At 42.5% G+C, this 16,290-nt stretch overlaps 1 protein-coding gene across 1 annotated transcript in view; it reads left to right on the forward strand.

The window, feature by feature from the left end:
• The window catches only part of WDR1 (WD repeat domain 1), a 74,040-nt gene that overhangs the window by 19,931 nt on the left and 37,819 nt on the right, over nucleotides 1-16,290 (forward strand). Inside the window, exons 4-5 of the mRNA XM_077477784.1 lie at nucleotides 436-583; nucleotides 12,478-12,658. Coding sequence (XP_077333910.1) covers nucleotides 436-583; nucleotides 12,478-12,658 — 329 coding nt within the window. The remainder of the gene's footprint in view (nucleotides 1-435; nucleotides 584-12,477; nucleotides 12,659-16,290) is intronic.

The raw sequence follows: 16,290 nt of genomic DNA on the forward strand, positions 1-16,290 counted from the left end.
GTGGACCAGATCAGAGGCTGCTGGTTGTAAACGGACAGTGGAATCCGGTTTACTGACGTCCAAAGAGCTGAGTGGTTTCTGTCATCTGCTCTGCTTAAACTGAGGTGACATGGACCTGTTATCTGCCCTGCTCTACTCCTACCAGCAGGGGATCGGCTCACAGGTCCCCCGCTAATCGGAACTGAAGGCTGGTGTGAAAGAGCCCATTTCTTCATGCTGCCTAAAAGTAGCCAACCATGACTAGCCCTGCCGGAGTCACCCAAGTAATCTACATTGATGGGAAAACTTGGATGGTTGATTACATTCTGTGATTGTTAGACCACATTCCTTAATTTGCACTCCGCAAAAGTGAAATGAGCTACAATTATGAGCTTGATGAAAGAAATCTCATCTAATGTTGTGTTTGGGGATAAACTGAAGTTTCTTCTTTGCTAGATGTTACTGGTAAAATAAGAATTTGGGACACCACACAGAAGGAACACTTGCTGAAATATGAATACCAGCCATTCTCTGGGGTTGTTAAAGACATTGCCTGGACAGAAGACAGCAAGAGAATCGCAGTGGTCGGTGAAGGAAGAGACTCGTAAGTGATGCCGCCATTCTTTATAGAAAAATACAGAAATGTTCTGGTAGTTGGATGTCAATCAGTTCAGTAAGGCTTGGCAGGCCTGTGTGTGGTACACAATTTCACTTGACTTCCATGGGTACTACACATGTGGGCATCTGAAGCATCTTTAGTGAGCAACCATGGTAAATGTTTGGCTTATTTGTAAAGGTCCTGAAAATCGTTGATTAGCTTGTGTTACATCCTATTTATGTTTTAGGTTTTCATTTTGTGCTTTATATGTTGAGATGCATCCAAAAATGCACAAAAAAACAGTCGCAATGCATTGAACATGATATGAATCTTCTTTTAATAATGTGAACATTTTTTAAAAAGTGCAAATGGAGCTTTAGCAGTCATTTTTACTTATTTGTTTAGCAGGCTTACAATCAGTGTTTTTTTTATTTATTTTAAATAACAGTGTTTTGTTTCCTTGGAGTAAAACACTTGGGTATTCCAGTGCCAGAGAAAACAAAGCATTTATTTTAGAAGTTTGTATAGCAGTTGGCAGCAGCTTTTTTTTTTTTTTTTTTTTTTTTTTTTTTTTTTTTTTTTTTTTTTCCCTATAGTCTTTGTGCATTTCTGTCAATTCCAGCATCATGATCAGATTGTTCTTCTCTGTACTGTACAAAGCTCACTGTTGGGTATATAAATAAAGCGTACTAGGATGAGGCCTCGCAGTGGGTCTACATTATGGTTTCCTATGCTTGTATGCATTCAGGTGTAGAGTATATACATAGTAGTATAGAGGTGCCCCAGCTAAGCTATAGCCCTTGAAAGCGCTAAAGGGCCACCTATAATATTTTGTTTTGCAATTATTTGACCCAAGAAATGGTGAAATACTACAGATATGCTACAGTCAGGGCCAGAGACAAGGGGTGGGCAGGAAGAGCAGACACCCAGGATTTAGTAGGGGGGGGGGGGGGTGTTTAACTTCTTACTACACTCAAGCTCCAGATCAGTGGCTAGTAAACGGGACCAGGATCACAGCTTGATGTGCGCTTTAACAGCTACGTCTGACCTTTCTATGCCCCAATGTACCCACTCTCCACCCTGTTTGTACAGAACTGACTCAAAAACACACCAAGCATGTGCAACTGCTTTCTAGCTGCTAGAAAGCAAGTAATTCTTTGAGGAACCTAAAACCTCTGTTGGGATCCTTCTTCTCCAATGACCCCTGCCACTCCCTCGATGTTGAAAACTATCTCCCCTTACACACACACACCACCCCAGTCCCCCCCCCCCCCCCCCCCTCTGTTTTTTATTTCATTTGCTTTTCTACTTTTTTTTTTTTTTCCCCTCTTTTTTGTCCTGTCCCTTTTCCGCTCTCTTTTCCAAAATTTAGTGTTCAGACTCTGGTTGCAGTTGACATCCTTATTCTCATATCTCTTATTTTAAGCTACCTTACTCAATCTTGTTCCATCCTTGACGGAGAGTTCCGGGGGTGTAATCCTTTATCTTAATGTTAGAGGCCAGATCTCCACGTTATACCGGTGGTTTAAGTTATGTTTGGCTGCTATCACACATTCACCACACATGTTACTGTCTTGTACATAACTGCCAAGTTTACTCTGACAATTACCTTTTATTGTTATGTTCTGCACTTCTTTAAATAAAACATGAAAAAAAAAAAAGCAATTAATTGGCCGTATATGCAGTACACCCCCCCATGCTATTCATAAACCGCAAAGGGACAGAATGGTGCTTACCGCTCTGAGCTCATTCTACATCATGTATTAGGAGTAGGGTGCAGTTCATTTGTAGGTGCTGGATGAACCTGTCCCTGTACTGGCTACAGGCGTTGGAGATTGGAATCTTGCTGCATAAGCCCAGGTTCACACTGCCTGCGACTTCCAACCATCTTTGAAGTCTGACCCCAGAGCAACGACTTTAACAGAAGGCAATGCAAGTGGGACCAAAAGTAGTGCAGGAACCTTTTTCTGAGTCTGAGCAACTCAAGCCACACCAATTAGAACAGTTCCATTTCACAGAATGGGGTTTGACTTCTCATGCGACAAGTCCTCCGAAGTCGGAGCGATTTGTCCAAAAGGGGGAATGTGGCCATTGGGCTGCAGCTTAAACAGGGGGGGGGTTGCAGAGTATGGAACTTGTAGAACACTTTACATTACTGCCTCTGCAGTGAAAATTGTTCTTTAATGGAAACGTGTCCGGGTTTTAATCTCTCCTGTGTTGGTGACGGCTGTAACATATTTGAATCTCCGTTTTGTTTTCTGTGTTGGGGACAATAGTAAATAGGACCAATAGAAAGGATGCATCTCCCCAGTGGGGACACAGGTGGAAATCTGACAGGTTTCTAACTCCTCTCCACTTCTATCAAACATAAGTTTTGCTTTGGGAAGCATATGAAAAATGCTACTTATTTTTCAATCAGTAATAGTATTCTAGAACATTTATTTATAAAAAAAAACAAAAAAACACACAGATGTTCTGATTTTCCCACACTGTCTATACTGGGTGGAACAAAACTATTTTGAAATTGTAAATTTACATTTATTTGTAATGAATTATGGCTGAATGGTTTTTGCAATAGTCGCCCTTTAAGTTTGGGGAATGGAGACGGCAATATAGACTGAGGTTCTGTATCCTATACCGACCGTTCAGCTATGTGCTCTGACACAACATAAGCAGCATATATGTTCCTGGTGTGATGGCTGAAAGCCTATTAATGTATGCTCAGAGCTCATTTATAATTGAAGTGTAATCTCAGGCTGGGTCCAATGTGGTGGAAGGAAAACACGCTAATGCTAATGTAACTTCTATCGTTTGAGCCATTTCTTTTTAATAACCAGGCCTCATATGAACCAACCCCCCTTAGTGAATGAAGACATTACACCACTCTATTGCTGACTTAGAAGGGAGGATGTGAGACTTGGGCCTGATTTGGAAGTTGTGAAGGATATTGTACATTTTTAAAGTTCAAGTTAGAGCTCTGTGTGTATTGGTCTCAATTCCTATTTTCCTTGTGTTACCATGACCACATTGGAGGACATTAAGAATGAAGAGTAGCTAGCATGTGATGTCTTCTAAGATGATGGATCAAGGAAGAAATTGTTTTAGATCTGTTAAAGTGGACATGAATAAATTCTCAATATACCACCATATACAGTAATTGTTTAAAAAAAAAAAAATGCTGTACCTTTTTATTATATTAGGGCTGTTTGCCTTTGCTCTCTGAAGAGCTGCTCACCTTTTTTTCATTGGATCACCTCTTCCATCTGCTTTAACCCCACACAAGTGCGCTGCAACTATGCACATTGCATGTGGTTGCATAGTGGCGCTGTTAAACTTGTATGGGTTGCATTCTGCACGGCTTAACTGCAGGGTTTTACTGTGGTCCTGGATAATGCCTGAAGAAAAGCAAAGGCATTATCACTGCAACCTCTTTGAGCAGTAATAAATACCTTCTACATGTGCAAGCTTAACATAAAAATATATCTGATGGGCCCTTTATACTAAAAATCCAATTTGGTGGACTGACCCTTTAGCACATTATCCAGCTACAGATGGGCATCTTTCATCGTATGCCCATTTTGAGCAGACTGAGTGATGCAAATGCTGCGACAGCGTGAGGCCCTGCCAGGGTGTGAGATTAGGAAAGGGATGTACAGGGATTATACCCTGTTGATTTGGTACGTTTGCCCACTGGCGAAGAAATTTCCAGTCTAATTTTTAATGTTGACATCCTTATTCTCATATCTCTTAATTTTAAGCTACAACATCAAAGGGCTGTCCATTGATGTCAGAGACAAGATTGTAGACTTGCACAAGGCTGGAATGGGCTACAAGACCATTGCCAAGAGAGGGTGAGAGCAGTTGGTGCGATAACACAAAACGGTCACTCTCCCTCAGTCTGGGGCTCCATGCAAGATCTCACCTGGTGGAGTTTCAATGATCATGAGACCGGTGAGGCATCAACCCAGAACTACATGGGACACTTTTGGCAATGATCTCAAGGCAACTGGGACCATAGTCGCCAAGAAAACAATTGGTAACCCACTACGCTGTGAAGAACTGAAATCCTGCAGCGCCCGCAAGGCCCCCCTGCTCAAAGCACATGTACAGGCCCGTCTGAAGTTTGCTAATGAACATCTGAATGATTCATAGGAGAACTGGGAGAAAGTGCTGTGGTTAGATGGGACCAAAATCAAGCTCTTTGGCATCAGCTCAACTTGTTAAGGGCATTGAAAATGGGTCGTGGATGAGTATTCCAGCATGAGAGAGACCCAAAACACATGGTCTAGGCAACAAAGGAGTGGCTTAAGAAACACATTAAGGTCCTGGAGAGGCCTAGCCAGTCTCCAGACCTTAATCCCATAGAAAAGTGGAGGGAGCTGATGGTTCAAGTTACCAAATGTCAGATTCGAAACCTTAAAGAGGGAGTCCACTGGAAAAAAAAATATATATTAAAAGCCAGTAGCTATAAATACTACAGCTGCTGACTTTTTTAATAAATGGACACTCACCTGTTCCAGGGTCCAGCGATGTTGGCAGCCGAGGCCGATTGATCTCTCGGCTGCTGCTGCCGCCATTCTCGGTGAGGGAATCAGGAAGTGAAGCGTTGTGGCTTCAGCTCCCTACAACGAGTCGTGCAGAGCAATGGGAATGGTCCGCGCTGTCTCTGGGACCAGTGTTTGTCCCAGCAGACAGCGCGCGCAGGGTCAGGAAGAAGCATGGACTCCCGTGGGAGTCTATGCCCGGAAGTGGGTGCAAATACCTGTCTAAGACACTCCCCTCTGAAAGGTGGCAACTGTGACACTGGAGGGGGGGGGGGGGCGTTGTTCCGATGAGCAGAAGTTCTTTAGGGTGGAACCCCGCTTTAAAAGCTTGAGATCCGCGCTATAGCCGAATGACGGCTACAGCGTGGACCTGCTTTGTCGTGACTACGTCAATTGATGTCGTCCTGTGCACAAGGGGCGCGCACGGCGCGCTCTGTGATCAGCGAGTCTGAGACTCGCCTGATCACGGATCGAAGCAAGGGGTCGATCCCAACCCCTTACAACCTGATCAGCTGTCAGCCAATGACAGCTGATCATGTGATCGCAACAGAGCCGGTAATCGTCTATTTTCCTCCTCGCGCTGAGAGCACGAGGAGAAAAAAAAAGCCAATCACCGGCGGCCGTGAGAGGGACTTCAGTCCCGATCACGGCCAAGTCATCAGTGCTCACTTGCCCCCTGCCAGTGCAACATACATATAGTAAAAGTGCCACCTATCAGTGCCCACAATCTGCCTCAACAGTGCTGCACCTCATATGCCACATATCCGTGCCCATCAGTGTCATCTATCCGTGCCGCCTTATCCGTGCCCACCAGTGCCGCCTCATCAGCGCATTTCAATGAAGGAGAAAAATGACCCGTTTGCAAAATTTTATAACAAACTATTAAACATGACTGAATTTTTTTTAATTTTTTTTATTTATTTTGCATCTTTTTTTGTTTAGCAAAAAATAAAACTCCCAGCTGTAATTAAATACCACCAAAAGAAAGCTCTATTTGTGGGGAAAAAAATGATAACATTTTTATTTGGGTACAGTGTTGTATGACCGTGCAATTGTCATTCAAAGTGCATCAGCGCCGAAAGCTGAAAATTGGTCTGGGCAGGAGGGGGGTTTAAGTGCCCAGTAAGGAAGTGGTTAATGACTTAAAGAGGATCTGCAAAGAGGAGTGGGACAAAATGCCTCCTGAGATTTGTGCCAACCCGGTGACCAACTACAAAAAGTCTGACCTCTGGAATTGCCAACAAGGGTTTTGCAACCAAGTACTAAGTCATGTTTTGCGACGGGGTCAAATACTTTATTTCACTAATTAAAATGCAAATCAATTTATAACTTTTGAAATGCGCTTTTCTGGATTTTTATTTTTTTGGTTATTCTGTAAGGCTGAAGAACTCATGGTCTGGGAGACTGCGCATTTGATGGGAGATTCAGGTGGCTTAACATTGTCTAGCAATGCAGTTTCTGAGTAAAGCTAAAACTCTTAGCCCTTGTACACATGGTTGGAGATTCCAGCAACCAAATCCGTCGGATTAATTCCGGAAGTGATGTTGCATACACACGGTCGGACTCAGTTGTCGGAAAATCCGATTGTACATAACGTGATGACGTTATTTCGTTAGACGGGACTACGTTCAGGCTACTAGCCAATAGCTTTGGTCTAGGAATTTGATCTGAGCATGCGTGGCACTTTGTCCATCGGAGTATGTCCAATCGGAGCATTTTGTCGGCAAATTTTACCGGCAAGTTGGAAAAGTTGGTCCGATGGATATTTTCCGACGGAAAACAGTCCGATGCAGACCACACACAGTCGGAATATCCGACAAAACGGTCCGATAGGAACCATTCTGTGGGAATCTCCGACGGTGTGTACAAGGACTTAGTGTTAAGACTTTGTTTTGTATCAATAAATGTGGGCTGCTGTGCCCTTGGCCACTTGCTCTCCAGGAGATTTACACCCCTTCATGACCAGGCCATTTTTTGCGATACGGCACTGTTGATTGAACTGACAATTGCACGATTGTGTGACAATCCCCCAGAAGTAGAGCTTTCTTTTGGTGGTATTTTGATCATCTCTGCTCTTGCGGAGTTTCCTTCCTTCCCGTGCTTTTTACTAGGGGATGTAATGGATGTTATTGCCTTTGTGGGGAAAGAAAATCTATTACTTTCCCACTGACCGGACAGGGCTCTGCACTGTGTAAATTCAGGATGATCGCCGGGTGTCGACAGTGATTAATTGACCCGCACCCCGGTGATCATCTGCTGTGTTTTAATCGCAGTAAGGTGTGTTGCTAGCGGTACACGCCTCCTTGCCAGGAGTGTCGGCTCACGTCATAGGTATGTGATCTGGCACAACCTCGCCGCCTTGAATGTAGGTTATACAGTCGGCAAGCGATTTTAAATACAGGTCTGACTGATGTGGGCTCGCTTTAAAAACGCTCACCACTTCTGAGCTGACAAACCCCCATATCACTGTGGGGGTTAGTCAGCTCAGCTCAGTGGTTGTGTGTCTAATGCTGCTATATATCATCTACAAAGTACTATATACAGGCTAATGCTTATAATAATGTGCAAAACTCAACTGCTGTGGGAGCAGAAGGTCAGCAATATTTTAATTTTATTTCCGATCCTATAAATCTTTTTTTTTTATTTTTTTATTGGGACACATTTTATATAAGGCCTCATTCCTTCATTTGTCAGAGTTGCCATTTGGCGGTTCTATCTGTGTTTACTGCATTGTGCAGCAGCTTTGTGTTCATAATTCACATGCTTACGTTAGTGATTGTATTTATTAACCTGGAAACGCGATGTAGAACTTTTATTTACCATCTCCTTATAGAACGCAGGAATACAGATCTGACAAGATGCATTTTAAAGGCAATACACGTCTCTGACAGATGTAATGACTGTCAAGAGTTTGGTTTCCATGAAGATGTCAGGAATTTACTTGACAGTAATAGAATATAACTCGGCTCACTCCTACTAATGTAGGTGGGAAGAATTATTAGAATACGTATACAGATTTTTCTTTCATGCAGCTAGCAGCATACATGTGCTAGCAGAGAATGGGTGTATAAATTATTGCTCGTAAGTGCTTTCTGATTTTTAAAGTTGAACTCCAGCCTCACCTTCTGTCATACATATGTTGTGTAGGTGTGGTTTTTTTTTTTTTTTTTTTGTGTGTGTTTTGGTGTGTTTTTTTTTTTTTTTTTTTTTTTCCCAACGTATCACATCGACAGAAGTACATCTAACCATCAACGTGTGTTGAGGGGGATGCCTGTCAAGCAGGACAGCCACACACTGATCACACTTCGGTCAGTCCCTGCTGATCAGCGTCATTCCGTTCAGTGTACGGGCCAGCTTGGCTCTGATTTCAATGTACACTGTGAGCTCTCCAGAAAGTGCACTGTTATTTTAGGAGGAATTGTAAGCAAAAAGGTACATATTTCAGGGTTCTGCTTATATCAGAGCAGCAGTTGGAATCTGTGGTTGGAAGCTGCTGCTGGTCAGTTGCTTGGCTTCACATATTGTACAAGAGGCGTTGATATGCAGAAGCTGCCTTTGATGGCTGATTGAGCCTTTGAGCCATTTCCCCTTTCACCATGCTCTTGGCATCATGCGCCCTAGCTGGGTTTGCATGGTCTCCCTGTGCCTGCATGTGTTTCCTCCAGGGCACTCCTGCTTACTCCCGCACTCCAAAGACATTCTGATTGGTTAATTGGCTCCTGTCCGTATTGACCTTAGTGTGTTTTTTTTTTTTTTTTTTTTTTATTGATGCATGTAAGTGTAGCACGCAGATCAAATTGGTTTGACTGTCTGGTCCCAGCTTCTATTCCCTGTTCGGCACTTTTTTTAAATTTTTTTTATTTTTTTTAAATGAGACTGAACAGGCCGTGCAGCTCTCATTCCCCCCCCCCCCCCCCTTTTTTAATTTTATTTTATTTTTTCCGGGCCCTGGAGTTCCAGCAGAGAGCCCCAGAAGCTCAGACTGTGTGTCTCCTCAGTGGTGTTGTTTGCTGTAAGAAAACTCTGCCGACTCTGATGTAAGGGAAAACTTTGCAGACTCTGTGGCGACTCTGGTTAAGAGACCCCCTTATATCACAATTTCCCTTTTACACCAGAGTCTGCAGTGTTCCTTCTTGCATCAAAGTTCTCTACTTACATTAGAGTTTTCAGTATTCTAAGTTCTTAAGTTCTCCTTTTACATAGGCTGCAGTGTCACCCTTTACAGTGTAAGGAAACTTGGTGGATTCAGATGTAAAGGAGAACTATTGTGATTAAATTCATATTAGAAATGTTATGTAATCACAAAATATGTCTAGTGTATACTACTAAAAAAAGTTGCTATACACCGATTAAGTGTTTTGGTTTGACTTGAAGAAAAGGTGGCAACCCGATTCAAGATGACAGGTAGGCTACCCGCTGTGGGGACCCACCGTGGGAGTAATGAGCCCCAGAGTAAATGGGGAAAGGGCCGTGGGGCTCTCAGGGATGAGGGGGGCCTTTCATAGTTTCTTGCACCAGGGCCAGATACGCCTCTGGGTAGGGGTGAGCCTAGGGATACTCAAACCAAGAACTATAACTTGGCAATGAGGACTCAAATCTGATCCAAACTTAGTTAAAGACACCCACTTTGACATTTGTAATTCCAATAGAGTTGCAGTCCTGAATGCAGGAAATGGTATTTAAAGATCTTGCAGAGGTGTTTAGGAAAATACTCCAGGAAGGATAGGAGCTGAGGTCCCCCAGCCAAGTGGTAGCTGGGACCCCACAAAATGCTGCAGTCCAAGGTGAAACTCCCAGGGATGCAGCCATGAGGCTGGGTCTTGCCTCCCCAAGAACAAGAGACTTCTTCTCTGGGCCCTAGCCCGTTTATATCCCACAGCCCCCTGCTGGTTACCTACCTTAGTGACCAGAGATTGGCCATAGTAGGTCGGAGAATATGACCCCCCTGCTTTATGTCCCAGGATCCCCTGGGAGATGGGGGAAGCCCAAACCTTCAGTGCAGACCTCACTAATCAAACCAGGATTCTAAATACAGGCAGTCCAAAAACTGAAATTGACAAGAACAATGGCTCTATGGGGGCTTCATAAGATAAAGACCTTAGATTGTAATCTCCTTGAGGCCAGGCACTAATATGAGTACAGAGTATGTAAAGTGCCGGCACTACATACCTAAAATAAACTTCTAAGATGACCGGGTGTCAGTTGGTGAAGCTTAGATGTGTGGTTACCATGAGAGTGAAGAGCTCTTGGCACATAGAGCGTGTTTCTCTATCTAGTCCCATTCTCCATCTTGTCATCTCTGCTTTAGCTGTGGAAAGGACGTTTGCTTCATTGTTGCCAGGAAACTAAAACTTTTATATTTGTTATGTAATATATTTATAATTGGGTCTTGCATATTTTCAAAGTGTGGGCAAACTGCTTAGCTGAAATATAGTTGTTAAACGCAAGCAGATAGAAAGCTGTCATTATTCTAAATTAGTTAGAGAGAATATAAAATGGGGTGTGTGTATCTATCTGGGTATTTTGGTAGATCATAAGCTTAATGGCATGCAATGCCAAGCTGTTTTTTTCAAAGTGAGCAAAGTAGTTTTTTGTATTAAGAGGTATGGACTTCAGAGAGAGAGAATTATTTTTTTTGTTCCCCTGTACAAATCATTAGTAAGACCTCATCTGGAATATGCAGTTCAGTTTTGGGCACCAGTTCTCAAAAAGGATATCGGGAAACTCGAGAGAGTGCAGAGAAGAGCAACCAAGCTAATAAGAGGCATGGAGGAGCTCAGCTATGAGGAAAGATTAGAGAACTGAATTCATTCTCTCTTAAGAGGAGTTTTAAAAGAGAAGTATGGGTTTCCTTTTTTTCTCCAGCATTCTACCTACCTACATTTGGGGGGGAGAGGGGGGGGGTCTACATCTGTCCCCCGGTGCCTCTGCACTGAAAACCGAGCAATTGAACACTGCCGATTGGTTTTCACAGTTCCATGAGCAGAGCTGTAGACTCAATCGCAGCTCTCTGCTCATCTCTCTCCATGTTCATTGGAGCACTGAGCTGTGGATGGGGGCAGGAGTGGGCTGTCTCTGGCTCTTAGTGGCTCGCTGAGATGAGTGTTGGTCCAGGCACCTGGCGGATCCAGACTGTCGCAATGATGCGGTGCCTAGACGTCAGCAGAGTCGGCGGGAGTCCGCTCTTTGCTGAAAATGGGCCACAGGAGTGAGAAACGAATTGCACTCCTGTGATCCATAGAAGTACAGCCAAATGCTCTTTGGCTGGACTTCTCCTTTTTTTAAGGGGGGGGGGGAGATATGATCAACATGTACAAATACATATGGGGTCCATACAGTGAACTTGGTGTTGCGTTATTCACTGTAAGGTCTTCACAGAGGACAAGGTGCAGGCTTTACGTGTGGAGGAAAAGGGATTTCATCTCCAAAAAACTGAAAGATTTCTTCAGAGTAAGAGCTGGTTCTGTAGATTGCTTTAAAAAAGGCCTAGATTCTTTCCTAAATGTACATAATATAACTGGGTACTGACATTTTATATAGGTAACGTTAATTCAGAGAAAATCCGATTCGCCTCTCAGGGGATAAGGAAGGAATTTTTTTTTCTCCCCCTGCTGTAGCAAATTGGCTCATTGCCTTCCTCTGGGTCAACTGTGGGTATAGGATTGTGTATATGGAACTGTATGAGATGCATATATATATTATTTTTTTTTTTTTTTTTATTTAGTTTAAACCTGACTAAAACTATATTAATGCAAGGATTATAAGTGCCACTTGGGATCAGTTTGTTGTGTACTCTACATCAGAGTGCAGAGAGGTAAAAGCAGCACAGGGAACCAGTCGGGCATGCTGCAGCTCAAGGAGCATGCTGACAGGAGGAGAGATCTTAAGTTTGAGTTTGTAAGACTGTCAGATGATAAATGAGTCCTAACCTTTTAATTTCCTACACTTCAGTAAAACCAGTGCGGTTTGTTCAAAGCTGTGATTGGATAGTGAAGCTAACTGCAGAGGTTACCACTGAACTTCTGCCTCTAATCGGCAAACTCAGTTTAGGATATATATATATATATATATATATATATATATATATATATATATATATATATATATATATATATATATATATATATATATATATATATATATATGTGTATATGTGTGTGTATATATATATATGTGTGTGTGTGTGTATATATATATATATATATATATATATATATATATATATATATATGTATGTATGTGTATTTCAAGCAAATGCAAATTTTTAACCAAAATCTTTAGGTAAGGATGGGAGGAACAGACAGTTTGTTGCATGTGAAAATACAGAACTAATATTCTCATTGCTCTTCCCTTTAGGTTTGGTGCCGTGTTCCTTTGGGATTCCGGCTCATCTGTCGGTGACATTACAGGACACAGCAAAGTCATCAACTCTGTGGACATCAAACAGACCCGGCCCTATCGGCTTGTGACTGGCAGTGATGACAACTGCTCTGCTTTCTTTGAGGGACCACCTTTCAAATTCAAGTTTACAGCTTCTGTAAGTTTATTTTATTTTTTGTTACCGGACAATTTCAAAAAAAGCTTCCAGTTGTGTATACATTTACCATATTGCCATTTTAATTACCTGTAAAAGCGCCTCACTTGTGAACACATCAAAAAGCCTTGAGGCTGCTGCTGGACGCTGCCATCTTGGAGGTGATGTCAGCAGTGGGATGGGGGGGGAGCAGCCCAGAACGAGTCCTTAACAGCTGAGTGACCAGGATTCCTGTGACAGATCACTGAATCATTTGTATGTCGTCTTCATTCTAACAGCACATAGCTGATTTTAAAGCCTATATTTGTGTGTTTTTATGTGGGGTGTCCTTCTTCTTTTTTTTTTTTTTTTTTTTTTTCCCTCAACCCTGGGCAGAGAGAAGACACAAATGAATGCAGCTCTGTAACCATTAATGCAACTTTTTTTAAATGCTTTTTCAGACAACCTACTTTCCACTTTTTGCATTACCTGTACAGCTGGGCTGGAATGTGAGGAGGAAGCAGTAAGAACAATCTGTTCGTATGCTGATAGGAAGAGAAATTGGAGTGACAGAGAGAAGAGCTCATCACTTTGCTGCTTCTTCTTTCACTGTCCAGTTGCTGGTCGAGGACAGCCTGGACTCAGAGAAAGTGGGTTAAGTGGGGGAAACCTCTGCTTTGAAGGTGACCATTTCCACAAAAGTTTTTAAAGGGCTTTTCACTTATATCTTAATTTTTACTAGAGCTCTGCTTCAAAGCTGAACTCCAGACACAAAAGCCTTAATGTAAATATATTCCACAATAACCACAAAGGTTATAAATTCAATTTGTGATTACCATGTTTTTAACCCCCTTCCTGCCGACAGTACAAAGATATGTGGCTTCACATAATTGGGTCTTTATCCATGGGGCTGCATATCTGCATACATGTCTTTGAGATTGAGCTCTCCAACAATCAGCACCTGGGACTCCCCGTTTCCAGTCACCTGATCACATTTGATGGCCTCTGATTGGCTCTTAAAGTGAACAGTCACTGCAACCCACCCATGCTGATGGCTGTCCTTTACAGTGCCCAAGTTTGTAATGCTGTACAGTGGAAACCCGTAGCTTTGTGTAACAAAAAGGCAGACTTGAGCCACCTGCTGAATTGTATACCATTTGGGATCATTTTTAGGCATTTTGCCAAGCCTGATTTTTCAGCTCTCCTTAATTCCAAGATTTGTCACTACAGGACATTTTTTTTAAGCGCCTTCAAGTCACGTTTTCACTTTCGGCTTTTTATCTCTGGTATTCCTCCAGTTTTGCTTACTTAAATAACCCAGACAATGCTAAATAAATTATGAGTTGATTTCCATATTTACCCAGCATGGGATGTGAAAGGCGAGAGTTAAGCAAATTACAGGAAGTGGCTGCGAGGCTTGTTTTGTGCTCATATTAACTCTGCTGGAATGTCCTCATTCATCTGACTTTATTGCCTTTTAGACCTCCTGTATTTTATAGTAGTTGTCAGGTTTTTTTTCTTGGACTTTAACATGTAATGACTTATCAGGTGCTGGTTTAGGATATGTAGTTGGCAGTATTGGGAAAAGAAACACGCTCCATCTATTTAAATTGGAACACTTGGGCTGGGCAGCCAGTATCTGTTGTTTCTAATTTTAAAGTGGAACAATGAAACACCAGCTTCAGTGTTTTAAAATCAGTAAAGTGTAAAGTGTATTTTTCATGTAGCTCATCGTATTCAGTATCCATCTGTTCGAGCGCCGCAAACCATCAAATAAGAACTTTAATGTGGGATCATCATTTTTCCCAAACTTGTAATCTCACAATTTCTCTTTCCCAGGTTGTCGCTAAAGCCAGCATACAGGGGAATATTTATAAAGCATTCAGAGTGGCTTAAACCAAATAATCACTGCTGGTGAATCAATGTTATTTAAAACAAAAGAACCAGAAAGGTTCACCTGCAGTAAATGTTTGGTCAGTGACAACTTAGCCCTTGTACACACGGTCGGAGATTCCGACGGAATGTGTCCTATCGGACCGTTTTGTTGGATATTCCGACTGTGTGTGGTCTCCATCGGACTGTTTCCGTCGGAATATCCGACGGGCCAACTTTTCCAACTTGCCGGTAAAATTTTCCGACAAAATGCTTCAATCGGACATACTTCGATCATGTGTAGCCTACGCAAGTGCCACGCATGCTCAGATCAGATTCCTAGACTAAAGCTATTGGCTACTAGCCTGAACGTAGTCCCGTCGTAACGAAATAACGTCATCACGTTATGTACAATCGGATTTTCCGACAACTTTGTCCGACCGTGTGTATGCAACATCATTTCCGGAATTAATCCGTCGGAATTACTCCGGATTTGATTGTCGGAATCTCCGACCGTGTGTACAAGGGCTTAAAGTGGTGAAAACACCCAAAAAAATAATAAAAATGGATCCTGTTCCTTTACAGTAGGGATCTACAAACTACTGCCCTCCAGCTGGTACGGAACTACACGTCCCATGAGGCATTGTAAAACTCTGACATTCACAGACATGACTAGGCATGATGGGTTGCAGGAAAGAAATGTGCTTGATTTCCCCCATCAACACAGGTAGTGCTGACAAGGCAATCCCTCCCGCCAAGCCATTTGTCTGGGGGTCATGGCAGGATGGAAGCAGCCCCTGCCTGGGGAAGATGGTGATTATCACTAGCAGCTGCTAGCAACAACCGTAAGAGAATGCAGCAGGCTGGTTGTACGCAAGTTGAACGCTCAACTTGGTACATCCAGCCTGTCCATTAACAGTTCGTATCTCAGCCGGTTCCTGCTGAACCGGCTGAAATTCTAAAGTTTTATGGAGGGCCTTGGGCATGGCCAGCACGTGATAGACAAGCTACGAGCTTGTCTATAGTAGTGAACACATATCAATTGTCTACACATTGCCCTGTAGTCCAGGCAGACACCGCAAACATGAGGACAAAGCAGACATTGGGGGTTTTTTACTAAAGGAAAATCCACTTTGCACTGCAAATGCACTTGGAAGTAAAGTCACTGTAGATTTGAGGGGGACATGCAAGGAAAGTAAAAAAACAGCATTTTAGCTTGCACATGATTGGATGATAAAATCAGCAGAGCTTCCCCTCATTTCAGATCTACCCCTTAGATTTAGAGTGATTGCAGTGTCAGGTGCAATCTCAGGCTCCAATAAGAGTGATCTGTCCTGAAGCTGACTTCATCTTCTTATTTTTTAATTTTTTTTAATTTATTTATTTCTTCTCTTTATCCCGGCTCTATTGCTGCACAAGAAGAAAGAGAAAGAAAAACTTTTTCGGTCATATCTTGTTGACTACTGGGAGAATTCTAATACAGACCCTTTCAACCTGCTGAGAATTATTATTATTTTTTTTAAATAGTTGTTACTCTTACTTTACTATGTAAATATATTGCACCCATGTAAATGGTGTCACATTAGTTGCATGGCGACAGTCATCTATGAGAACTCAGGGTTGCTGAATGTAAGCCAGATACTTACTTTAGTTTGTAAATACCAATATCCCTAACTGTCCTGTACTCCCTAAAACTCCAGATAGTCTAGCCCTTTGATTATAGCTGCTCAGCTGCCAACTGCGGGGGGTCCATTGATGTCTCCAACTTTGTATAGTTTGGAAGG

The sequence above is a fragment of the Lithobates pipiens genome, unplaced genomic scaffold (assembly GCF_037356315.1).
Source record: "Lithobates pipiens isolate NorthernLeopardFrog02 unplaced genomic scaffold, aLitPip1_a1.2 Scaffold_13, whole genome shotgun sequence".
In the NCBI taxonomy this organism is placed as follows: Eukaryota; Metazoa; Chordata; class Amphibia; order Anura; family Ranidae; genus Lithobates; species Lithobates pipiens.